Below are 25605 nucleotides of genomic sequence, written 5' to 3'. Positions count from 1 at the left end.
TAAGAACCCATTAAAGCAGCAAGCTCAATAATCCCTGCTCTGCTGGCAAGTGGCAGAGTGGCTCCTGTAACCCCTATACAAGTTAACTTCCCCAGTAATTTATACTGATGTCTGCGTGGCTTTCAAAAAGATGCTGTTAATGACAGTTAGATCCCAAATGGGAGTTTTCTTTGGGAGAGCTGGAGGGGGGACTCTTGCAACCTGACTTGCAATAGAAACACTTTAGGAAGGTTTAAAGGATGCATGAGGATAGCTGTTTGCCAGCAGTGAGGATGTTTTTTTGGGGACCCAGGCCTGAGATCCAGGAGATGTGTATTCAGCCCCAGTAAATCTGAAAACCCGCTCCCCTCAGCGCTGCTTTGCAGTGGGAAGTTTTCTGAGTGCCTCAGTCAAAGCTGCCTGTCCAGATGCAAGACGCAACCGTGTCGGGAGAGCTCGCGCCTGCTCCCCTGTACTGCTTTCCCTAAGATTTAGCAGCGGGAGATGCAAGATGAAGAAGGTGACCAAACCCTCAGGAGGGCTCAGCCCGTCTGCGTTAAACCCTCCCAAGCACAGGCTGTGCGCACAGTTCCTGCCACGTTGTGCACGCCACGTGGTTGGGGATGTAGACTTGCAGATGCAAGTCAGTCTGATGGATGGATGCTTGGCCTCGGAGGGGGCAACTTCATGTCTCCTTCCTGCCTTGGTGTCTTGTTGAGAACGTGTTGGGAACACCAGGCACTTGCAGCTGGAAAGCGGGAAGGAGGTTCTGGGTTCTGGGCAGCCGGTGGGAGATGTGAACCCTGGTTCTTTGCTTTAAACTCCAGCTGTTCTCAGCATGGAAATGAGATTGTCTCCGATTTCTGACCATCATATTTGAACTATATGAGGAATAATAAGAGTAAAATTTTGTTCTCCAAGGTCACAGTTGGGCAAAGTGCTTAAGCGCTTAAGCACACGTTTAAGTACTTTGTGGAGGTCTCCAGCTTGGGTCCCGTTTATTTTTTAAGCATAAGCATATAAACTGAAATTTGAAAAACTGTTCAAAGAAGTGAGATTAAAACCATTAGTAACATTCTCCTTTTAATTCACCACTCCATCTTTCCAGATATTACTCCCGGTCTGTAGGAATAAAGTCACTATGACTGAACTTTGCATTTCACAGGCATCTGCTGGAGACCGACTGGGGAGATTGAGGGCAGAGATGCCAAAATAAAGTTGTCAGAAATGAGAGATGATGCTTCGTCCCACAGAAGAAGTTTCAGACTCCAGTCGTTCTGCTCTGAGTCTAAAGTGAATTTCCTCTTCATTTCAGCATTCCCTAATTACATTTTATAAAAATAGATTGTCACTGTCGTTAACCCAGGTTCATTATGGCTTTCAAAAAAGTGATTTCCTTTTAAATGGCTAAACAGTGCAGTTTGGCTTGTGCTTAGTCTGGGCTTGTTCCTATTTGGTAGGTTTATGATACAAAAGCCAAAATATACAAGTCTTGATCATTTGGCAAACAGCTTGGGTAAAATTGTGTATTTGGTATGGAGGGATTGTGCAGCTGCATGTTTTTTTTTTTTCCAGTAGATTAAATTAGCAAGAGCTTCCATCAGTCAACAAACAAAGATCAGTACCCAGTTCTGCAAGTGCAAAGCTGTATACAGGGCTTTTTAATTGGAAGCTGAATTTGGTACCATTGAAAAAAATCTTTATAGTCTAGAAGAAAGAAGAAAAAAAACTGAAAGGAGCAGTTAAACCGGAATATTTCTCAACTGTATTTTCCCCAAGGATGTATCCCAGTTGGGAAGAGACCAGGGGCAAACACTCAATGTCGCAGCAGGTGCTGGTCTGATAGGAAGGAGATGCTGGAGCTCTGTCTTCTTTTTCTTTTTACTGAAAGTATATGCTTTCAGGGAAAATCTTTTCATTAAAGAAAAAATCCCCAACACCCTACACCTTTGACTGTATGAATACCACAAAATTCTGGCAAAAACCTAAAATATTTGAGTTGGAATTGCTGCCAGGGTATTGGAGGAAAGGTTCTTTGTAACCTCAATGAGTGTGGGCTTTGCCTCCTGTGAGATGACACCTCCTATGAAAAACCGCATTTTCAGGCCTCCAGGATTCCTTATTTCTACCCTGCAAGGCTATTGACTGAAACATTTTTACATTTTTAATTTTTATATTTCCAGAAGAATAAAAACTTGCATGACAAGAAGAGAAAAGCGATACCTTTTTCTTTCATAGCCTGCTCCAACTCTTTTACTGAATGGCAAAAGAGCAGCTTGAAGCCAGTGCCACATCCTCAGGTATTCAGAGCTGCTGTAATTGCATTGGTTTCATAGTCAAATTGTAATCTATGAATATGCTTAAGCTGCAAAATTAGGCTCTCTATCCATATCTGATTATTATTGGAGATCAACTCAGGCCACCTGGATTTGGATCAGAGGATTAGGTTCAGACCTATCTGGCTTGAATTACTTTCTACTTACTAATTATGTAATCATAGCACCAAAGTGTCTTCGTCATGCAGTAGGACCCCCTGTGATACATATTGCACAAAACCAAGAAGAGGGTTATGCCTGGTGGAGCATATGGTCTTGGAGCCAGTGTAAGCCAAAAGACAGAGATAGGGCAATGCCAAGTGAAAATGTTGGTTAGCGTAGACAAGGTGGGGAGAATGGCAGTGTTGCTGTTGATCTAGCTGGGTTGAGGGCAGCTGTAGAGGGCTAATTCTTCTTTATTAAACTGGTCCAAAGGGTGAATAAACCATTCAATGTAAAGACTGAGTTTAAATGTCACTAAAATGAGCCTGAGGACCATCAGACCCAAGAACCACACTTTCAGCATGCACCACGTTCCTCCACGGGGAGACTTCTGAGCTTGAACCTTGTGTCATTATGCTATGGTAAAACAAAATTCTCCAGCCTGTGGCAGGGTTCACTGTCAACACTCGTGGGACAAACTGCCGCAGCTGGTGGATAGACTGAAGAAATACAGCTTTCAGCTTTCATGCTCAGTCTTTGGTTCTGCGCTTCTTTGTTGCACAGAGAGTAACTCCAACAGGGAGCTGGTGGTGGGTTTGCTTATTTGCTGCATCCTCTGTCCAGCTTTCCCCTTTGTTTCTTTCAGCCCACAGAGGCTGCCTTTGGGTCACCCAGAGTCACTTGAGAAATTTGGTTTATCCCCATCTCTGCTTCTTGTACCCCCTCCTTGCTGGGTCTCGCAGGGATCGTGGACAGACTCACAGGCATAAAGAAATCAAGATCCAGAGACTCAACAGTGAACGCTTCAGTACACACTTGTTTCTGCCAGGTGCCCCCCACCAGGCAACACTGGGTGTTGCAGTGACCCTGCATAGAGGTGTGTGCTGCTTGTTTTGATGCACCTGGTGGGGTGGCCATGTTTTGGTCACTAAAGGGTTGAAGCCATCCTTGTAGATCAGCCAGAGACCTGACTGCATGTGCACAGCTGTCTTTCTACATTACTACCTGCCTGGGGCAGGCAAGGCTTACCTCTGGCAAGGAGGAGCTCTGGGCACATGGAAGCAGCAGTAGGGCAAATATAAGAGAAGTTCCTTTTTTAGATGCTCCTTTGTTCTCCGGCACCTGCTCTTACTTACTCATTTCTTTCTCCCTTTGCAGAATACTTGAGGAGTGAGACCGCCTTTCTGGAAGAGTTGGTGTTTGGAAGTGGAGATACCATTGAACTTTCCTGTAACACCCAGGGCTCTTCTGTGTCTGTTTTCTGGTTTAAAGATGGTATCGGGATTGCACCTACCAACAGAACTCATATTGGACAAAAACTGTTGAAGATAATCAATGTGTCATATGATGACTCGGGGCTGTACAGTTGCAAGCCAAGGCATTCCAACGAGGTCCTGGGAAACTTTACAGTCAGAGTTACAGGTACGTACAGATATACAGCTGTCTCGGTGATTTTTTTTTTTTTTTTTTAAATTTTTGCCCCTTCACACGTTCAGCACAGCTGGTGCTTTGCGGTGTTTGTCCGTACTTGGTAGGTTTCTACCTCCCTGGTAACTCCTGGCAGTGATTAGACTGACAAAAAAAAACAATCGAAGAATGCTTGCGTGTCCATACCAAATGCTAAAGCTTGATGTTAATACTGAGGGAGACTTAGAAACGGTGCTAGTCAGATTAAACCCCAAATCCCGCTTAACACTTAAAGAGATGCAATGCTACATGTGCCTTTGAAGTCTTTTGTGAGTGAGTGAACTGTGGCACAGGGAGGTTAAGTGACTTTTTCCACCTTATGTGACAAATCTGTGGCAAAATTGCATGTAAAAGCTGGAGGTTCCTGAAAACTGTTTCCCTGTTGTAGCTGATAAATCTCTTCCCTCCACGCTGGTTATCACAAATTACTAGTTTTGTTTCAGAAATAGCTTATCTGTAAACTCTGTATATCTCAAATATGCGCTTCATCAAAGGTACTTACTGGGAGTCATATATTGCAAACAAGTTCTATGTGACAAAGCACATGCTGTCGTTTGCTTGGCCATGTTTTCCATGATTAGGACAGTAGGACAGAACAGCTACAAGCTGTGCAAGCCTGGATCACTAAACAGAGAGTGCCAGAAAAATCTGTTGTTCCCTGTTAGCTAACTGCTAACGCCGAGATCATCTCCATGATTTCAGGCTGCTGCACTGGTAGGTGGATGCTCATCACAGTGAGCAGATAGAAAGCCCCTGATCACACAGATTAAAAGCCTGAATTTAAAGAAGAGTCAACCCCTTGGGTATCTAAGGTTTTGAAAACTTTCCTTTGCCCTTGTGCTGTTGGAGCTTTTTCAAGCATCCCCAAACAGTAGGTCCCTTGCCTCCAAAAGTTGAGTTCCCTCAAAAAGTAAGGAGCTGTGTCTGAAAACCAAACACAGGGATGTTTGTGATTGTAAATCACATCCACTCCTTAAAGGGCTTTCTCATGCCAGAAACAGGATTTTATGTAAGTGAGAGAATCAAACCATCGTGAGAATAAAAGCTCGTTTCAGCAAGCCTTCACCAACATCTGCTTTTCATTGAACGTTACTGGAGATCGCTGTGAATGCTTCAAGGTCATATCAATTAAATGGTTAAAGAAGTATTTGGCCCTTGAAAGCCTTTCTTTAACTAGGTACGATTATTTGAACTATCTAAGGAACTGCAGGTTGTTAGAAACGTTACTTTTTTTTTTTTTTAAGTGACATTAAAATGCTTTTGAGTTCAAGGGGCAGCAGGGAGGCAGAAGAGGGCAGCTGGTTACACGCTCAAATGAAACAGCTGCCAGCCCCAAAAGTTCGTAAAGTGAGAAATTGTTTTTAATAGTGGAAGGGCTGATAATCCTCTGCTTTTAAAAAGTTTAAGCGCCTGTGTTTTTCCTCTTCGCTAATAATAGCTAATAACAGCTTAAGAACAAGCGAGTAACCTGAACCTGTTTTCTGACAGCATTCTGAGTCTTTGAATCTATTAGCCCACTGTCATTACCACCAAAGTGCTGGTAATGTGGGAGTCTCCGTTTTAGCTGTCAGCAGCCCTTGTTTTAAACTTTGAAGCCCTGCTTCATGTGGCAATAGTGGTGCCTCTCGTATGCTCAGATATTTCTTCATAATTAGTATTGATTGCTCAGCGTGGCACTGCAGAGATGAGATTGTTATCGGAGATTTGTGGTTCGTGTTCCCACTTCTTAAAGGTAATGCCAGCGATTAGCCCGGGTATCTGGTTGGGTGTTTATGTGGGTATCTAATGTTTGGGGATGGAGTTATTCTCTGCATGAAACTGGTTTAAATCTGTATTAGCAAACTGGAATTGCTCTGACCTGTATCCTTAACTGAGCAAAACTAGGCTAGGTATATACACATATAAGTCCCATTTTGAGAGATGCTTTCAGATTCTAGGAGCACATCAGGATTTTCCTGCATGGGGCATGAGTTTTGAGTCTGCAACAAATTGGCTCTTCTGCAGCGACTCTCAGTGTGTACAGTGAGATTCTTGATGCTGAAGGTAGAGCAAGGAGGTGCTGGAGCTGGCATTTCAGGGTTGAAAACCAGGTTGATTAATAGCAGTGTTTGATCTGTTTAAAATGCCTCCCCTGACAGACACGGGCTTGAGCGTTTGCTAGTTTACAAAAAGAAACGTACTGTCCTCGTAAAACCTGAGCACTTGAAGAGGATCACAAATAGAGGCTGCATGCCCAAACTGATCTCCAGCCCCGCTGGCAGAACCTCCATTTCTGCAACCATTTCACACACAGACCAGCCTTTGGATTTAGTGGCTGAGCAGTACCCCTGTGATGAGCATGGACTGCAGGCTGGTACCAGCAAAAAGAGCTTTCATACCCAAAACTAAGCTCTTCAAAACAGCGGACTAAAAAAATGAAGCCCCTTTCCTTTCCATTCACAATTAAAACTCTTTTGAATAGCAGTTCTTGACAATGCCAGTGCTCGTCAACTTCTGAAAGGGATTACTATTTTAGTCAACGAGTAACAAATAGCTTATGAATTTTTAGCCACCTTTTGAAAAAAGTGACGTTTTAGTAACTTGAATAGGACAGTAGCTCTGAACGTGGGATATTTGGTCTTAAAACCGAAGCTGCATCTCTCATCTGAAACTCAAGCAAAGTCAAAGACTTTTCCCTCAGTCTTGTGGAAATGATTTTTGAATTGCTTTAAAAATTGATTCTGCTTCTCTGGTCGTGGTTGGTTCACTGGAAACCAGAAGTAAACTATAATCACATGTTAATATATGGGTAACCAAATTTGAGAGTGCAGGGCTGAGAATGTGCTGGTTTCTCTGTCGATGCTGGTGGGGATTTGGCGCGGTTTCTTCCTTTGCTGGGACTTGAGTAAACCTGCTGGTTCAGCCAAAACACCTAAACATCCACTTCACTTTCAGCAAGCCCCGTGGCATTTCCCTAGTTCTGCTGCCAGCAGGACCTCAGCTGTGGATTTGCAGTTAGATACATGCTTGAAGTCTTCCTTGAGACTTTGCCAAAGAGAAGGTGCAAAGCACGATGTGCCACGGCAGTCTAAAGCAGGGAGATGATTCCTGTGCCACTTGCTCCTGTAGATGGTGAATATGTCTGGAAAATCCTGCCAGATTCTCCAGAGAAGTAATATTTGTTGTTAACTTCCTCATAATTTTTTTTTTCTCTTCTCTTTTTTTTTTTTTTTTTTTTTCTTTTTTCCCCCTGCTTTTACCTCCACTGACCTGGTCAGAAAACAGCAGAAAACTCGAGTGCATCTTGAAATGAAGGAGGTTCTGCCTGGCTTGGTCTAAAGTAGTGCTTTACATCTCTGGCCCAGTGTTGAACACTCATAAAGTTTCCTGTCTTCTACTGTTTAAGGCCAAGTTCTTTTACTGCTATCTCAGAATATAAAAGCTGCTGGGTTGTTAGCATTTTACCTTTATTTAAAAAAGAAATTCCTGGAGATTATATGAATGAGTATATATGAAGTCAGTGATGCTAAATCTTCCAGAGACTGAATTGTACTAAATCATGTAAACTACATCAAACACTAAACTGCTATTTTATAATGGGATTTACATCTCCAGTCATCGTTTGGTGGGGGGCAGAGGGACTGAGACTTCATTGTGGGCAGCTTGGAGAAGGTGAGGTATTAGACCACGTTAAGAGAAACAGTTCAGGATGTTTTGGAGAGATACAGATGGAAAATTCCCACCTGTTAACCTGTATCCAGTTGCAGCCTTGAGGTGCCTGTGTAGGAGGAATATAACCAAAGGGAACTCGTTCACGGAATAGCCATCAAAATGTTGATCGAGAGAGAGGTTTGGTTGCAAGGGAAATTTTAAAAGCTTTGGTCTGAGTGGTTAAGCAAGGAGTTAGCAAGGGGAGACATGGCAGGGGTGTGTTGAGTTAAAAGAAAAATGCAGGGAAAGTGAATTAGAAATACTGATCTGTCATTTTGAGACTTGGTGAAAGAAAAAGTCTTTGGAGTGAATGCTAGAGGGGAAAAAAAGTAAGGGAGAGCTTGTTCTGCAAAAAGAAACTTTCCCTTTTGGAATTGTTTTTGTATTGATGAGGAGAAGAGCACTTCACACGTGCAGAAGTATTTATCATTGGACCTCAGACTCTGGTGGCAGAGCACTGTCAAACTCATGACACCTCTCTCCCACTTGAGAAAGCTCTTGGCCAGTTGTCCCTGGGATGTGGGATGGACAGGCTGGTGGGGCTGCAGGGAAGGGTGACCCATCATGTGGAGGTCCTCCCTCGCTGGAGCCCAGTGTGGCACTAACAGCCTTGTCCAACGTGGTGTCCCCATGTGCCATCCTCTTTCTGCTTCACTTCTTTCTCCTTCTCCTAGATTCCCCTTCGTCAGGTGATGATGAAGATGACGACGATGAGTCAGAAGATACAGGTAATTTGTTTTTCTGGGATATGGAGATGTGGCTTTCTTTCACAGAGATGTGGCTCCCAAGCACAGCAGCTCATCCTGATGTTTTCCTGGTCGGACAGCGGCTTTCTCCATGTTGAAATTGGTGACCTGAGAATGGTGCCATGACGATGTTTATCTAAAAATTTGGAATTAGCTGCCAGAGTGCTATCACTGCTATAATATTATACAGCAGCAGTAGCGTAATTTTTTTTTTCCTGGAGACCTGCTTCTGTGAATCTGGCTTGATGAGCTAGAATTACAAATTCTCTTTGCATGTAAATCCAAACAAACCCACTTAATCTTTTGTTTGTTGTTTTTTAACTACACTGATGTTACACCAGTTTTACACCATTGCAAACCTTGGCCTGCTTCATTTTTAGCTGTTTTCATTCTGGTCCTTACCAGCATCTTGGCTGGAGTCAGAGCATAAAATTTACACTACCCAAGGGCCAAACTTACTGATGCCGTAAGCGGGAGCAACCCCTTTGGCTTTACTGGCTTTTTCTTTTGCTCACGTGGGGAAGGGAGCCCCAGGACGGAGCCTCTTGGTGCTTTTACTCTGAATCTCTTTCAATCCCAGTGCTTGTTTCTTTAAGTGCAATAGCATTAATCAGGATCATTATATGCTTCAGAGGCATTAGTGTTGTGTTTTATTATGCTCTTTATATTTCTGCAAAGCGAGCTGCCTGTGTGTATGTGTTTTCAATAAATAAATGTCTTGCATTTGAGCTCCCAATCAGCTATGTACATTGGCAGAAGTTCAACATGACTGGAAAATTTCTCCTGCCCGTAGCGTTGGACATGCAGGACTCTTTAAAACAGGTTCTCTGCTGTAATAACTTCATACCGCTGTGTCGTGCAGTATGTGGGCAGTAATGGTGAGTTACAGTGCCAGGCGACCCATCGGCAGCAGTTAGTGGCTTTCTGATAGCTTTTAATTAAGGGCCAGATCCTGCAAGGTGACAAGCACCTTTGCAGAGGTGCTCAGGGCTCCTGATGCCTGTCGGAGCCTGGTAGAGGCTTAGCGAGTGTCGGGTTTGGTCAGAATTTATTCCTGCTGCAGACCAGCTTCTGATGAGCACAATTAATCCTTCTGTACTTTTTTTATGTGGTTTGTAGTAAACTCCATCTCTTAGCAACAGGTATCACAAAACATCAGTGGGTTTATGGTACAGAAAGACACGTTTTTCTTCACTGAAAAGGAAAACACGTTTCGCCACATGTATTTATAGCCTGTATTCTGGGTCTTCATGACTTCAAGGCTGTCTCTTTTTTTAGACCCAAAGGTAACCGCTGTCTTTGCTTAAAGGTCTCATTATAAAAAGTTGGATTCTCTTCTGCTTTAAAAACGGTTGATTAGCTTAACATGCCAGCACAGTGAAACCTCATGGCATGTGGTGACATGGATGTGCTTTGTGTTGCTTTGTTTGATGTGAGACCCTTCAGTTAACCTTGACAGATCTTTTGAGTCTGGGGAGCTGTGTTGTTAACCCCGGCACCGCCGCCACTGGGACATCCCTCCAGGGATGGGCTGCAGGACCATCCCAGGCAGGTGGACATGTGGGTATACCTAGTGCCATGTCCTGTGGACAGCCTGAAGACCTGTGTCCACCATCTACTGCAGCAAAAAGATACCCTATTGTTGGGATGTATGAGCCCCTGCTTGGCCATCAGACATAACCATGGTCAGTAGCTAAAGTGAAGGCAATAAACACACCTTCATGCAAGAGAAAAATGTAACCAGTAGTTATTCATATTTAGGGAGAGGTAATCCATCCAGGTCTGGCTCATTGTGTGTTACCACACTGCCATGTCACTGAATAAAAACCCCTTGCGATGATATGTGAATTTTCTGGCTTACTTGTGTTGTTCAAGAGAGTTTCTTATGCTCATATTTATAAAGAAGAGCTTGGAGAGCTGATTCTAATAGCATGATGAGTTTGAAGCCAATCTTGTTAATTTGGGGGTTTTCACCCAAGATTGTTGAACAGTGGGAGCTGGAGATACCAAGGCAAGAGAATGTGAGGAAATCTGTCCTAAAAGAAATGAACATTTGCTGCAGAAACCCTTGGAGAGCACAGAGACGGGTCCTCCATGTGGAGTGCCCTGCTCTGCTCACCCTCCTTTAAGCACCATCTCCAAAGAGCAGTACAGAAATGGGGCATCTCTGAGGGACGGGCAGCAGAAAAGAAGAAAGAGGAACTTCAGCAGCTTCCAATCACCGGCCCGTTTGTTGCAGCCTTGTCACAAACCATGATCCGCCTTGGCAAAAAGGGGCTTTCTAATACCTCTGTTCTCTACAGCTGTTTTTCCTGGCCCTGAAACAAAAACAAAACTCCCTTTTCACACACTGCTCTTCTGCCCCAGTGCTCCCTACCTCTCTGTATCTGTTTGTTTGGAGCCCCCGCTGCGTAGCCCCAGCACCTTCAAAGAGCCCCTATAATCTCCAATTAAATCTGGCTGTGTACTCGGAGGCGTCAGATGGGGAAATTACACAATTAGGGTTGATTCTGTCTGCTGCAGAATTTTGTGGCAGCTCCTAATTGCTAAATGAGCGCTCGGCTGTATTAATTATTCCAAGTATCGCTCTCGGTTTTTTTTAATTGGTCATTCCAGTCGGATGGGTGGCCGATGTCTTTGATGAACAAAACGGACCGTCAGGCTTAGTGTTTGATGATGGAAAAGGGCTGGTGATAATGTTTGTGGGTCCCTTTTTTTTCACACCTGCACATGTAGAATCGTTGCTCGTAATTAATTTGGAGAGAGCAGGTCTAGAAACTTTTCCTGTCTTTCATCCTTCCTCCTTCCTCACTCCTAAAACTCTCTGGAGCTTTGCAAGCTTTGCTTGAAACGAAGAGTTAGCAACATTTTCACCCCCTTAAAAAGCGGTAATGAAAGGACTCTAGGGGCACAGCAAACCGAAAGCAGGGATGTTTTGTTCGCTGCTCCTGCGAGTGAGAACAAAGGCACCGTTTTCAATGTGTAGATGCTTTCTTCCAGTTCCAGTTCAACTTGAGAGTGATGCCCTGGTTGTTTGAATCTTGGCACGTTAATCCAGGGGCGCCCGGTCCTGGCGAGCCCCAAAGCGCATGGAAGAGCACTCAAACGGAGGGGAGGCTCGCAGAGAAGGAGCCATGTCTAATTGCAGGAGGGAGGAGCGGGTTCTGCCTTAGCTCCCTATGGAGAATATCCCTGGCTGGAAACTTTCCTGGGCCCCGTCCTACTCCTCTCTGATGTCCGATGGCAAAATCCCCCATGGCTTCAGTGGCAAAATTTGCAGCCAGTGGGGTTGATGGGTCTCCTGTGAGATTCAGACTCTTTTGAGTGAGAAAACGTGGTGAAACGTCGCCCTGCAGCAGGCACAGCTGGTGTGGAAGGGGGAAAACACCCCAAAAGCACAGTGGAAGGACGAGCCCAGTCCTGGTGAGGCTACCGTGCAATCTAGTTACACCCCCGTGCCTGGGTAAGTGTCACCCACACCATAAAATGGGATTTATTGTAGGCAGATATGTTAATCAAACAACAAAAAGCAGGTTATTCGGCTGCCTATCTTAGCTGTGGCAACGGAGGACTTTTCTGTCCATGCCTGGCCTTTTCCTGAACTCTCCCCTGTAGACCTGTTACCCTCCTGCAAAGTCCCAGGAAATCAGGGTGTGTTGCCAAAAGGAAGCGTTCAGCCAGAAAATAGCCCGTGCTTTGGAAACGAAGGCCCAGATGTTTCCCAACATGGTTTCAGCAGCTCCCTCCTCTTTATCCTTCTCAACACCACCCCAACTGTCCTCCTCCAGACTCAGCCCCCTGCTGCTGCCTGGGCTTGTGCCCAGCCATTGCTTGGTCTCTGCCCTTCCCAATGCATGCGATAGCAGTGTCTTCCTTCATCCATTCTTCTGGTTTTTTTTAATATTTCCCCCCTTTTTGTGCAGTTCTTTCCCATTTTTCTAAGCTTAGATATCAGAAGGCAGATGGTTACGTGGTGTCCCGCTTTAGCCCCCATTATTGTGTAGCATTTGAGGCCTCTCCTTGATGTGCCGTGTGCTCCCAGCGAAGTTTGCTGTAGCCAGGGTTTTGCAGGAGCACGGGAATTGCAGGGATTCCTCCTTTTGCTTTTGTTTGTGCCAGCCATACTCCTGCTCCGGTGCCACCCCAGCACGAAAAGGGCCTTAAGCAGTTTTGTTGTTTAAAAAATGAGGTGTACGCAGCATGGGTGAGCACCAGATCCCTCTGATATGTAGGGCTGACTCCGACAGGCATCGCGGCGTGTTGTGCAAGGCAGTCTGAGGGCAGATGCAAGCCCTCAGCACTGGATTTCCCTCCCTGGGACAGCGTTACTGAGGCCCCTATATCTGGCCGCCCGGCAGCAGAGGTGTGAAAGAGATGAGACACGAGAGCGATGCGCCCAGTGGGGCCGTCTCCAGCAAACGGAGAGCTTCCTGCATGTAGCCCCTGCCATCCGGTTCCTCGTGGCCAGATCGGCTGCACAAGGAGCCACAGGGAGAGGGGACCATGTGGGGAGCGTTAGCAGATGCTAAAAATCAGCGGGTGCATGGATTGCCTTGGTGGAGCTGTATGACCTGGCCTGCAAAATCCTTGGAGCTGAAATGCAGCAGGGAGGCTGCATGGGGGATGCTGGGGACTTAGACCGAGGCAGGGTCATCACTGACTTACCTGGAATTGCAATGGGATGGGTCTCGTGGAGCCAAACACGTCGGGGCTACGTGTATGGGGGAGTGCTGGAGAAAGGGAGCAGCTTGGGTGCATCTCGGAAGGGTGCAACAAGAGGGAGAACTTCGTACACCCTTGTCATTAAGGGGAAGGGAATTGCAGAGGCTTCCAAGTAGCACTGGGGTGGGGCTGTGATGCTGGGTGGTGTTTCTGAGCATCGTCACCGCTGCGGGAGAGGCCAGCAGCGATGCTTTCCTGACAGCCTTGGCATCCATCATGTTCTCCAAGGCAGCTCTTGAAGGACCAGCACCTTCAGTTTGTCTTGGCCAGAAGCACACAGGTCACTGCGACCAGTGGGTTTGGGTACTCTGCGTCTGTGGGTGCTTCCTTCCCATCTGGAGGAGATGCCTGTTGCACTCCTTGGCCTCTTCGCTATTTTGCAGCCCAGGCGCTGTCTGCCCCCATCTCCCTTTGGCCTTGGTGTGGAGCATGGATGCGGCCCCGGCATGCCAGGGGAGACACCCCGTGTGCATCTCTGCAGTGTTTCCTTAAGCAGAAATGAAAGCTTGGGAGGCTTTTTAAAAAAACTTTCTCTTTCTTTCTTCCCAGCATAATGAGTTTGCTGCTGCTGCTGCCTTAATTTGGAGTTAATATGTAATGTTTGTAACACAGCCAAGAAACATCACTGTACTTGAGGCAGATTATAAAAAAGTATCTCATGCTAACGCTGGTGTTTTAAGACTTATCCCTGTTCAAAGGTAACATGAATCTTTAAAACTAAAATCACGTGTACTTAAAGAACATAAACATGATAAACCAGTTTGGCACTGGCTTTTTTTTTTTTCTTTCCTCCCGTTAAGGAGGCTGCACTACATTTGTGCTCACTGAGAAGCAAAGTTTTCCAATGCACTCAGCTAACGCTTTTTTCTCTGCTCCCTTGCTGGCCCATCAACATTTTTTTACAGTTCCAACATCTTTCTGCTGTTCCTACTTCTTGGCTACTCTTGTCCTGAAGGTACATCTGTATCTTTTTACATGCTGAGGCCAGATTCTCATCCCGATCTGGGATAACTCTCCCTGTTGATTTAAAAGCAGCTACTTTAGATTTATACTGGCATTACTGAGACAAGAACCTGGTCGTGAACCTTTCATCACAAACCTAAAATGCAAACACCCTGTCTACATCTATGAGAGCCATTTAGCTGGAAAGCATTTCTGTGTCATTTATCTTAACTGCAGCAGGTAGCAATTTAACTGTCACTCCACACATGCCAAAGCCTCCTCAAAGGCATCTGCTCACCAGCTGATATCCTCGGCAGCAGAAATGAGCCTGTTCAACTTGGTCTTTCCTTTCTCAGGTGTCCCCTTCTGGACCCGGCCAGATAAGATGGAGAAGAAGCTGCTGGCAGTTCCCGCCGCCAACACTGTTCGTTTCCGATGTCCGGCAGGTGGAAACCCAACTCCTTCCATCTACTGGCTGAAAAACGGCAAGGAGTTCAAGGGAGAGCATAGGATTGGGGGCATCAAGGTAAGGCCTAGGTTTGGATCTCCGTTCTTGTCAGTTTTCTACTGTAGAAATGTATAAAGTGGTATTTCACAGTGATAACATTGGTACGTGTAAGAGCATGGTCCCGACTGTGTGGGAGTGGGGGTGTCTCTGCCCCAAAGTGTTAAAAAGGGCTGTTGTCCTTTGGGATTGAGGGCTAATTCCCTCTGAGTTTGCCTATAGTGGTCATTCAGGGACTAGGTAAAAATGAGGCTGGATTTATGGTGTCGTTGTGGACAGTGATGAGAAAGCAGGAGCAAAAACTTCTGTCCTAACTTCTGGAGATCAGCCCAGTGCATTGAGACGTGTTAGACCAAGCTGTAGCTTCTCCCAGTTTTCAAGGAAAACCGACTTTCCATCTTTTGAAGGTATAGGAAGGACCTCAACAAAGACCTGGACCGTCGTGCTGGTGGTCATTAACATTCTTGTGGTATAAACCCCTGACCCTCGGTCAGGTGTTGGATACCCTTGTAGCCAGAGTAATAGCATCTGCTCCTTGGCTGCTTTCTTCTCCCTCCTTCCTTTCTACCATAAGGTGTTCTGGAAAATGCTCTGGCTTGTGTTAATAGGTAGAGCTAAGGGACACAAAACCCCACTGCACTCAAATTATTTAACTAGCCAGAAGTTTCTGTGCTACTTTATATGACAAATTACGGCAGGATTTTATCAGGAAAATCTGCTCTGCTCTGATTTTGTTGTTGTTGTTGTTACTACTTTGTCCTCTTGAGTCAGACTTCTTTCTGGTTTTATTTGGGGAGATAAAATTGGTGGCAGGTGATTATAACAAAGTCAGTGTAGCAGGAAGGACTCCTGAGCAGTGATTTTCGCCTGCACTCTGCCAGCCCTGGCATATCCCTGGGCTACTGCTATGGAGAGAAGGTGGTTTTTAGGAAGGCACCTTCATCAGTACGCTCAAGAGCTGTATGCTGATGCCTGCCACATCTGTAGCATTTTGGAAAGGCATGCAAAGAGGGCCAGGCTTCAGAAACCAGAAAAGGATTCAAAAAAGTCTTCCCTCCCCACAGTTTTGGGCTGTTTCTTTCCTGTTAGCTCAGACCCGGTCCTGAAAGAGCCTTTTGTGATTGCTTCAGTGAAGCCTTTGAAGCTCAGCCTGGACCAGGCTGAGGACACACTCAGGTTTAGATCTTCTGAAAAGTTAAGGGGGGAAAAGAAGTGGGGAAGCAACTCATGTGGGTAAACAGCCTTACGGCAGATAACATTCACAAAGCACAAGTGTCTTTTACTAATTGCAGGCTGTAAGGATCATCATTAAGTGTTTTCAGGCTTGCGTGCACCCTTCAAGCGGCTTTTTACAAAACTATGTGACATGAGTTGCACTAAATTATGCTTGCGGAATAAAATAAAGCTGAAAGCAATTCCCCTACCCACTTCCCGGTGGTTTTAATCTATCCTTGAGTTTAAATTGACACGTTTCATCCTCTGCAACATGGTAGTGAGTCTTGGCATCGCTGTGCTTTGTTTCTCTAGGGGCACCTTCCAGCAACAAGCTGATGCTTAAAGAGCTATTGAAGGCAATGTCAGGCCAATTACAGCAAGATTGGTTTAAGCTCTCTATCTGTCTAGGTGTAGTTCTTTGTCCCTTTCTTGATATAAAGACATCTTTCTCTCTCTGTAATTTTTCTTCCCTTATTTGCTTGCTTTTGCTCTTGAGCTGCAGTTAGATGTACGTAGTCTAATGTACATCTCCTCCAGTACAAATATATCGGTAGATAGCAGCTGCAATTTGACAAGAAAAAAAGATTGAAAACCTGCCCAGTATCTCGTGTATTTACGATTTAAATTCCCTGTTACAACTTAGCTTTATAACAGGATTAGGCAGCTTGAAAAGAATGGGCAAGATTCAGATCTGGCGGAGTTTGGTTGGCTTACTTCATCTTGAGATCTGGTCTTAACCCAGAAATCCTTGAGCTGGGAATGTTCTCATTTGTTTTCAGGATGTGGAAGAGTTTAGACGTTGATTGTGAAAGGTCTATGGTCAGCAGATGAAGGCTGACCACTCTTCCACTTCTGCCTCTTGCAAATGGCATTTAGATCCCGTGTGACTGCCCAGTGTAAAGTCTGCAAGAGAGAAGGGCGAGTGTTGAAAACATGAAGCCCAGGCTAACCTAGTTTTGTTACAGTTCATCTCTAACTGCTAGAGAAAAGAAATTCATATGACTTATCATATGAAATTTTCCAAAGAGCATTAATGGTTAAATCCTTGTTGGAATCTCTAATATCGTAAGCCTGTGTGTGTTAAATGACCCTAGAAGGGAAGATCGAGGGGGAGGGGAGATAGAGGATTATCCCTTCCCCAGACCATTGCACTGACTTGCATACCAGTCTGGCAAACACGGACTGAGATTCCAAGTGTGTCTGCAAATGTTTGTTTCTCAAGGAGCCAAAAATGACAACACCAAATAAACCAGAAGGATTTCCAGTATCTCACCGACTTGATTAATGCCTGCACTAAGTCGCTTCACATTTCTGGTGTTTTATCGAATACGGCAACTATCCTAACTTGGGAACGCCCCTTTTTGTTATCCTTTAAATCTAGACACCAGTCTCAACCTAGAAAAAAAGTATCTTGTTGCTTCTAGAAGAGTTTCCAAACAAGTTCTGCCCCATGAGTCTGTGCCCTCCAGGTTCTCCTCTCTGTTCAGAGTCCAAAGTCCCCATCACAAACCTGACAAAGCGAAGTTACTTGGAAGTGTCATCAAAGTGTCTTTGAAACAACATCCTAAGTAAAACACCTAACTTAGACTTGATTTTATAGTATGGGTCAGACCAGGAAGTCATCTGTGTATCTGGAGCCCCCTTTCCTTGGAGTAAGTCCTGGGGGTTCCAGAGGCAAATGCTTTGCAATGCTGGAAAGTGGATTAAATGAAATCTTTAGACACAACTGTGAGGCAAGCCAGTATGGAAATGAGCCACCGAACAGCCACAAATTTGCATTGAAACTTCCTCGGCAGTCTGGTATGTTCAGCTGTGAACTCAGGGTCCGGGCTCTGTGTTCTCAAGAGCTCCTGTTACCCTGTAATTGCCGCGCTGTTACAGAGATGCGCCAAGTGGGATGTTGGTTCTGCATTGAGCTCCTCCATCTGTGCTGTCCTGGGTGGGCAGAGGGTGCACTCAGACCTGACCAGACGTCTGCAACAACTGAGATTTCTGTACAGACTGTTTAGCCACAGCCTCCTATTACCTATAACCTGAAATGAAAGGAAATGCTATATTCAGCGGTCTCTGAAAAGTGGGGTGCTCAGCAGTGCTGGTCCCAGGGATGCAGAGAGGCTTTGTTCAAATGGCTTTTGCTTGCTTATCTTGCAACTTAGCTGTCTAGTTCTATGACTTTAAACCTTCTCTTTGCAAAATGCTGGCTTTAATTGCAGCTTGGCCCTTTAAAGGAAAGCATGTGGATGCAATTTATGTGTAGCAGAAGAGGTTAAATGACTTCATCTTTGAGTTCACCTGCTGCAGTAAGAAACCTCCAGGAGCAATTACACCCTTGTTTTTCCCATCAGCTCTTGACATTCTGTAGCACAGCATTTTTGTAATCTCCTGCTTCTGTGTCCTTGGAGTCACCTTCAAAATATTTAATAAACTTAAATGTTGTGCTCTGGGCAGCAGAAGGCATCAAATTAATATTCAGAGATTTGGAGACCTTTCACACGCTATGCATCCTGAAGTCATCTATGTTAGTGTTGGTTGCTTTCTGTATTAATTCAAGATTTGCTTTCCATGTCCGTTATTTCCCTTATATTCATTATAAACAAACGTTCTAGCTGGGAGCATAGGGCAACAGGTCAGGGTGGAGACATGGGTTGTGCTTTCCTTTCTGCTACTGAACAACCAAGAACTCTGGACATGAGCCATATCCAGAAAACCAACTAGTATAAAACTTGGTGCCAAAAGAGAAGGGCTGACCAGGCATCCCAGGGACCACAGTTGAGGCTGGGCATGTTTTCTCCTGTTTTTTACAGGGTATTTAGAGGACTAACTTAGTTGTAGATGCCCATTTCTGTTCAGACAGATGCCATGCCCTGTTGCCTCCATAGCACACATCTTTCCAATATGTTATAGATGGGAGAAGAAGTATGATCTTCATTGTTTTCTAGTCATCTTTTGGGTTATATGTAGCAGTTGGTAAAGGTCTGCAGACAGGAGTACGGTATTTTGAGCTGACAGAGTCTCTGAACCAGAGTGGTCTGTCAGAGGGGACCAGTGGATCAGAGTTATCTTAGCTGATGCCTTCTGAAGTTGTTATTCTAATGAGTGTTGTAACCTCAGCATGTTACACTGTGTTGCACTGTTCTTGCATTGGTCTTAATTCCCTTTCACATTAAGCCTTTAATGACCCTTGAAATGGGTCCCTGTGATGTTCAGGCCTACTCTGGGGTCTGTTCATGCTGGCCAAGTATGTGGAAGTTCACTGATTGTTCACTGGTTTGAATGGTCTGGTGATGATGGCACTTGACCACAGGCTTGATGGTTTCTTTTCTCCTTCTAGTTGCGACACCAGCAGTGGAGCTTGGTGATGGAGAGTGTTGTGCCATCAGACCGAGGAAATTACACCTGTGTTGTGGAGAACAAATATGGCAATATTAGGCACACATACCAGCTTGATGTATTAGGTGAGATTTCACTGTTCTCCCTCAACAGCTGATCTGTAGTGATGTTGAACAAGCACATGATGGGATATGGGAAGCAGGAGCTTGGTTTCTTTCCCAAAGGGCTGGATCATGCACCTTCTGAAGCCAACAAGCTTCCTTGGGCCAACGATTCAGCCTCAGATCTGTGATCAATATATTACTTAGCTGGTCTACAGAAGGACCAGAAGGAATGGCAGGCTGAGATGCCTCCTTCATTCCCAGGCGGTTCTTCCCTGATTGGCTTGAGAAGCACTGGGTAGAGGGGTGGCCAGGACACCTAGGTGGGACAACCCCAGTCTGCACCCTTTCTGCTGAAAAGCCAGGAGATGAAGGGTTCAGAGGAGAATCCTTGCTGGAGGAAGGATGGGTAAATTAGGATTTCCTTCTCTTTTCTTTCTTCAGAAAGGTCACCCCACCGACCAATTCTACAAGCAGGGCTCCCTGCCAACCAGACTGTGGTGGTAGGGAGCAATGTGGAGTTTCTCTGCAAGGTGTACAGCGATGCCCAGCCTCACATTCAGTGGCTGAAACATGTGGAAGTCAACGGCAGCAAATATGGACCCGATGGGACACCCTATGTCACAGTGCTGAAGGTTGGTACGCACTCTTTCTTCGCATCCTCAAGACAGTCCTTCCTCTGCCTTGGTCTCGGTGTTACAGAGGCGGCAGCTACGTTGTGGGGATGCTCCTCAAATAAACCCACTGCCATACTCATGGCAAGAGAGATCAGCACTGAGTAAAGGTGCTTACCATCAATGGAAGCCATAAACTTTGTTTACATGTTTATAAATAAGCACTATAACTAGCAGTGCAATGCGAACCGGAAATTCCCAACAAAACATGTTCAATGCTACAGTTCCTGGAAGGGTAATCATTACTTAAATCAGATTTTGGGGAGCTTGAGATCTCATTTTCTGTAATTGTTTTGTGTCTATAAGAAAAAAGTCATGAGAATAAGCCAAGCACAGCTGTTGGGATTGTTCTTTCTTTTAAGCCCGTGCAGTGGAATACTCTGCTTTTTGGAGGGGGTACAGCAAAAGTGTCCTAAAGTTGATGTTCCAGACTCTTCTGTTTGCCAGAGATAACACAACTACTGTAGTGGCACAGATAAGCTAAGTAGTTGTAAGAGCTGAGGCAACTCTGAGAAATGCAGCATAATAAAAGAGAAGCTGTCAGATTGCATTTGACCTACAATTGTAAAAATAACCTTTTTTTTGCAGCTTCAATAGAGGTATTTTCTGGGCTTAATAATATAAAAGGCTCACAACTAAAACACATTCTTCCCTTTTCCAAGTAAACACATTGCAGTGTGCACATAGTAAGTAGTGCTGAACTACCAACACCTGAGAGCCCAGATAGTCTTGTTCCAGCCATGAACATTAGTGAGCATTGCTGTTATCTGTGCTCAGGAAAACCTTTTTTTTTAGTGAGCAAAAAGTCACTTAGTAAGACTCTACTTGGTAAAACGCTTTCTTGAAAGGGAACTTCACATTACAGCCAGAACAAAGCCAGTGGGTCTGGTTTCCCTTCAACCTATGCAAATATAAGAAGTAGAGAATAGAGAGTGAAAAGCACATTGGACTTCTAAAATCCTTTTTCTTTTCTTTTAATAATTAAAGGCGTCCTGTGTTGATATTTATTAAAATATATAGGGCCAAATGCAGTTTTCCTGGCTCTGCAGTTATAGCTGAAAGCAGATTTTGGTCCTGCAGTTCCAAGCTGAGGGGTTGTCCTGTGCGTGGACGTTCCCTGTGCACGTCCTGCTGCACACACCCTTCTCTTTGTATGAAGTTAAAAAAAAAAACACTTATCAGACAGCATCTACAAAACTGTAACTCTGCCAGATATATGATAATAAAAGCCAGAGACCCTGGAAATAATTACACAGATTGAAATAACAGATTGGTTGGAAGAAATGGCTGGAGACAGTTCTTCAGGATTGGCAACAAACGCTTCTCGCGAGTTGATAAAACTTTTTATTTTCTCGCTGTCACTCCAAATGTGTTTGAATTTATGCATATTTGAATTTCCCCCTGGTTTCACAGCCCAGTACCAAGCTCTGAATAGCTGGCTGTGTCACATGCCATCTAGTATAGTCTCCGAGCTCTGTGTGTGGTCCCTGTGGGATAAAGTGCTACCTTTTGGGAGTTTGCAGAGCTGCTGCGAACAGTGCCTTGTGTCACAAGCACAAGCTCCCGTTTTGCTGTGGCAAAGAACATATAAATAGTTCGTATAAATAGTGTTTTAAAATTAAGTTGGAGCGGCACTGGGGTGGCTAGGTAATTAGAATTGCCAAATACCTTCTCTTCTGTGGACAGCAAAGGCTCCACATTCCTCGAAGGGGAGCACAGGCAGGCGTTTGAAAGCACAAGTTTTGTTTGGTTTTATTTTTTTGCTGAATAGGACCAGCACACGTCTATTTACTACTTCTGGTTAATCAGGAATGCTTTGAATTGTATTAATGCCGGCATCAGTCAGCGCTGGGGCACGGAGCATTTCCATTTTGGGATGCATCTTTTGTGTGCCAGTACTCTGGGCCTCCGTAGAGCTGTATCAGGCCCAGCTTTGCAGGGAATTTTTTTTTTTTTTTTTTTTAGTTTTAATGTGTGTGTGCATGTTTTTTAAAAATAAAGCTCTGATAAAATGATCTCGTTGCTATCTTGGGGCCGGTCCGTTGGCTTTATGGACTCGTTCCCGTCCTGCCACGCGGTGCTATTGCTTTGCCCCGGCATCCTGGCCGTGCTGCTGGAGCAGGGCGCTGGTAACAGCCCTTCCCTGCCTGCAGCTGCTTTAGAAAAGGCTCTCTCCTGCCCAGTGCTATGGTGCTATTCGGAGATAAGGCTTTTTTTATCAAAAATGCCCTTCCCTCCTGCTTTCAGGAGATTTTGGGGAGTGTAGGAGCTGCTGTGGAGCAGTTTGTGCATGGGGAGTATCCCGGTCTCCGTCAGACGGAGGGGGACAGGGATGTGCCCAGCACATGAAATTCCCCCCTCACATCTAAATGGGAGGGGGGAGCAAAACCCACCCAGTCCAGATGGATAAAGTGAATGCTGTACTTCCAACCCGTTTTTTTTTAAACAGCCTGACAAAACCAAGCCATCACCTGCATCAGTTCCTGAAAGCCTGGGCTAATTTGTGATCAAAGGAAACCCCTTTTTCTTCGCAGAAGAGCACTAAATGCATTCCAGTTACGGGCGGGGGGGCTGGCAACACTGTGCCCAAGCTTTGTCAAAGGCTAAATTGTGTGTTCTGCATTGAAACATGCCCGATTTAATTATACACAAGGCAGCAACAGCAGGCAGGCACGTTTCCCCACTAGCCAGGAGAGGCAAACTTGCCAGCACATAAGCTCTTGAGATGAGGTCAGGTCAAAACCGGTGGTGGTTGTCATCAGACATGGACACTGGGGCTCCTTTCTGATGCCACCTCTGGGTTCGGTTCCTAATAACCTGTCAGGTCTGGCAGCCCCATTGATTTTAATGGGCTGCGAGTCATACTGGCAGGATCAGGCCCTGAAATCGAAGGCACTGAGGCTGGACTGGAGAGCGTAAGACCAAAAAATGAGAAAACCAATTGTTTTATTTTCATTTCCAGAACTGAAGCTGCTGTTTTTTCCTAGACTTTCCCTAGGCTACTTCTAGGGCCGCCCAAAACAGTTGTGCATTTTCAACCAAAATAAAAACAACTGTTTAGGGAACAAACTGATGTGCTCTTGTGACAGCGTGGAAGAAGATAAATAAAACCCTTGCTTAACAGTCTGAAGTTTGTTTGATTTATATGCACCACTTTATTTAGTAAAGAAGAGGCTCCTATAAGCAGTGGAAAAAATTACAGCTAATTTCTGAAAGGCAAAGTCAGCAGCGAGTTTCAGACCGCCACTGCTTATATTTTGTTTCCAAATTCTATTTTGGAATCTGATAATTGAAACAGTATTTGCCGAGCCGGGTTGCAAACACAAATCTCTGCTTAAGCCCTTCTCTGGTGCTCCTGTCTGCAGGGTTATTAAGAAACTGTAGGGCCTTTGACTGCTGTCAGATGGAGAAGTGGGAAATTGGTCTGTTTAAAAAAAAAAAAAACATCGTATGTGTGCCACTAGTGAAGGGAAGGGAGTTCACTTGCACGTGGTTTGGGGGCCAAATGCAACTTCTCTTCTTCGCCCATGTCCTGGGTTAGGTCTCTCACCACAGGGTGAGCCGGGGATGTTGCCACAGCTGGAAAGAAAATAGCCATGAACGATCAATCCTAGCTGATGTAGGTGCGACGGAGGTATTGTTTGGTTTACTGAAGTTCAGGTTTCTGTCTATTCCTGCAGTCTTGGATCAGTAAAAACGCTGAAGCCGATGCTAACCTAAATCTGTTCAATGTGACAGAACAAGATGAAGGAGAATATCTGTGTAGAGCCAACAATTTCGTAGGCATAGCCGAAAAACCATTTTGGCTCCACATTCGCAAACCAAAACCAGGTAAACCACAGACTCTGTCCCAAGGCCCTGGCAACTGCAAGAATGAGCTATAACATTTTTAAGAAGCTAGTGATTAAAATTACTATTCATTTTGTATTATACCTTGTCAACTGACGCTGAATGGCTTTATCTTATTTTCTTGCTAATTTTTTTTTTTTACAAGAATGTAACGCCTATACAGCAATTGCCATGGAAAAATTCCCACAATAAAATGACTGTCAAATTTTGCTATCAACTCTTCACCCTTTATTCCTTTCCCTTCCTTACAATTGAGTGCTGATAACAGAATTGCATGTTAATGACCTGTGACGTTCAAAGCTTTGGGAAGCCAAGCTGTTTCAAGATTTTCATATGTAAAACTAATAGAATCAGATTTTTGTCCCTTGGAGAAGTAATGGAGAAACAAATATCAACATTGGCTCATGAAAACAAGTGTGTTACATCAAGAGCAGCAGCAGTCTCGTGGGCTCTGGGGTTTGACTCCAGCCTGGAGGGTTTGGCTGCTGTGTTGCTCGCTGTCACTGCAGGAAAGTTCTTTTACAGCACGTTCTTGTAATCGGCCAGCATCCAGGGCTGTGTAATGAATATATGGCTTTGAGATGCCCACCCTAAAAAAATTCTAAAAAATTCTAAAATTCCGTATTTTTGATGAATTAACAAACCAAAACGTTTGTATGTTCCTCTGATCAGCACTTGAGTCTTTCCCCACTACATCTCCCCTCCTTTCTCCTTTCCTTCTGACTTTTCTCTCCTCTTCTGTCATCTTTCTTTCCTCCCCCCTGTACTCACCCTACTAACCCAAAATCAGTCATATTGTGGGGGCAATTTTTCATTTGGATGCTTTTGCTTGCATGCTTCTTTAGTGGGACAGAGTAAGAACCTGGTGAAGGGAACTTTTTTTTTTGCTTTTGACTACAGGTTGCAGAGGGGAATGAATAAATAAATGTGGAAGATGGGCCACTGGAAAAAAAAAAACAACCTACCTTAATCTGCTTTTGAAATTTGCCTGTGGTGTCCTCACACTTGCTGGGAATGTGGCTTATTCTCTGTTTTCCCTCTTTCTATATGTGTGTGTTTTTTTTCCCCTGTAGACGGCAGGTGTTAACACAACGGATAAGGAGCTAGAGATTCTGTACTTGCGAAATGTTACTTTTGAGGATGCTGGGGAATATACTTGTCTCGCAGGGAATTCTATTGGGTTCTCACATCACTCTGCTTGGCTGACGGTGCTACCAGGTATTTCCTTCTGTGCTGGCCTCTCTTTCCCTCTTCAGGGTGCCTTGATGTTTTGCTTTAGAAATGCCAAGTTCCTGCAGACCACCCCTTGCTTTGAAGAGGGGGTGTTATCCAGGGAGGACTCTCCTCTGGGATTTCCTGCAGACCCCTGTTGCACACTCACAGCTGACACATTTTGTGTTGCATCTCAAGATTTAAGTTATTATTGCAGTAATGATAGAAAGTGCCCCGTATGTTTTTTGATCTAGGTAGCAGGGGGAGGTATTCACAGCCTCTGTGTCAAGTGCCAAAATTAGGAGCTTTGTCTTTGCACATTGCCAATGGGAGAAGAAAACCTCCCCATCAGATGATCCAGGGCACCTAAATTGGACATGGACTGTGGATTGTCTTACGACGGAACCTTTCTGTCTAACCTCATATCTTAACCTAAAATGAGATGCAGAAGTGGATGGTGTGAGTACACCCTTCCCTGCCTGTAGCATTATTTCCGCTTCACGGCTGAACAGGCCAAGATAGCGATCTCAAAGAGAAGGTCAAGGAGAGTCATGTGTAGAGAGAGCCCAGGACTCCTGGCTCCCAGGGGCATCAGGCTGCCTGCTCCAGCTGGGATCGATGAAAGCTGCAGTGGGCTTGAAACCTGAGGCCAGAGTGACCTCAATTTTGTGGTCCTTTCATGTGCAAAGCTCTCAT

General features: G+C 44.9%; 1 protein-coding gene across 2 annotated transcripts in view; it reads left to right on the top strand.

Annotated features, from left to right (window-relative positions):
• The window catches only part of FGFR3 (fibroblast growth factor receptor 3), a 55237-nt gene that overhangs the window by 18385 nt on the left and 11247 nt on the right, over window positions 1-25605 (top strand). The window contains exons 2-7 of one of the 2 annotated variants that reach the window (XM_081999350.1): window positions 3615-3878; window positions 8288-8341; window positions 14380-14549; window positions 19075-19198; window positions 19619-19809; window positions 24771-24915. In XM_081999350.1, coding sequence (XP_081855476.1) covers window positions 3615-3878; window positions 8288-8341; window positions 14380-14549; window positions 19075-19198; window positions 19619-19809; window positions 24771-24915 — 948 coding nt within the window. Of the gene's footprint in view, window positions 1-3509; window positions 3879-8287; window positions 8342-14379; window positions 14550-19074; window positions 19199-19618; window positions 19810-24770; window positions 24916-25605 lie in introns of those variants that run through there. The other variant, XM_081999351.1, reaches the window with a different exon arrangement.

Source organism: Phaethon aethereus, assembly GCF_964289735.1.
Source record: "Phaethon aethereus genome assembly, chromosome: 4".
In the NCBI taxonomy this organism is placed as follows: Eukaryota; Metazoa; Chordata; class Aves; order Phaethontiformes; family Phaethontidae; genus Phaethon; species Phaethon aethereus.
This window is presented reverse-complemented; position numbering and strand designations above follow the sequence as displayed.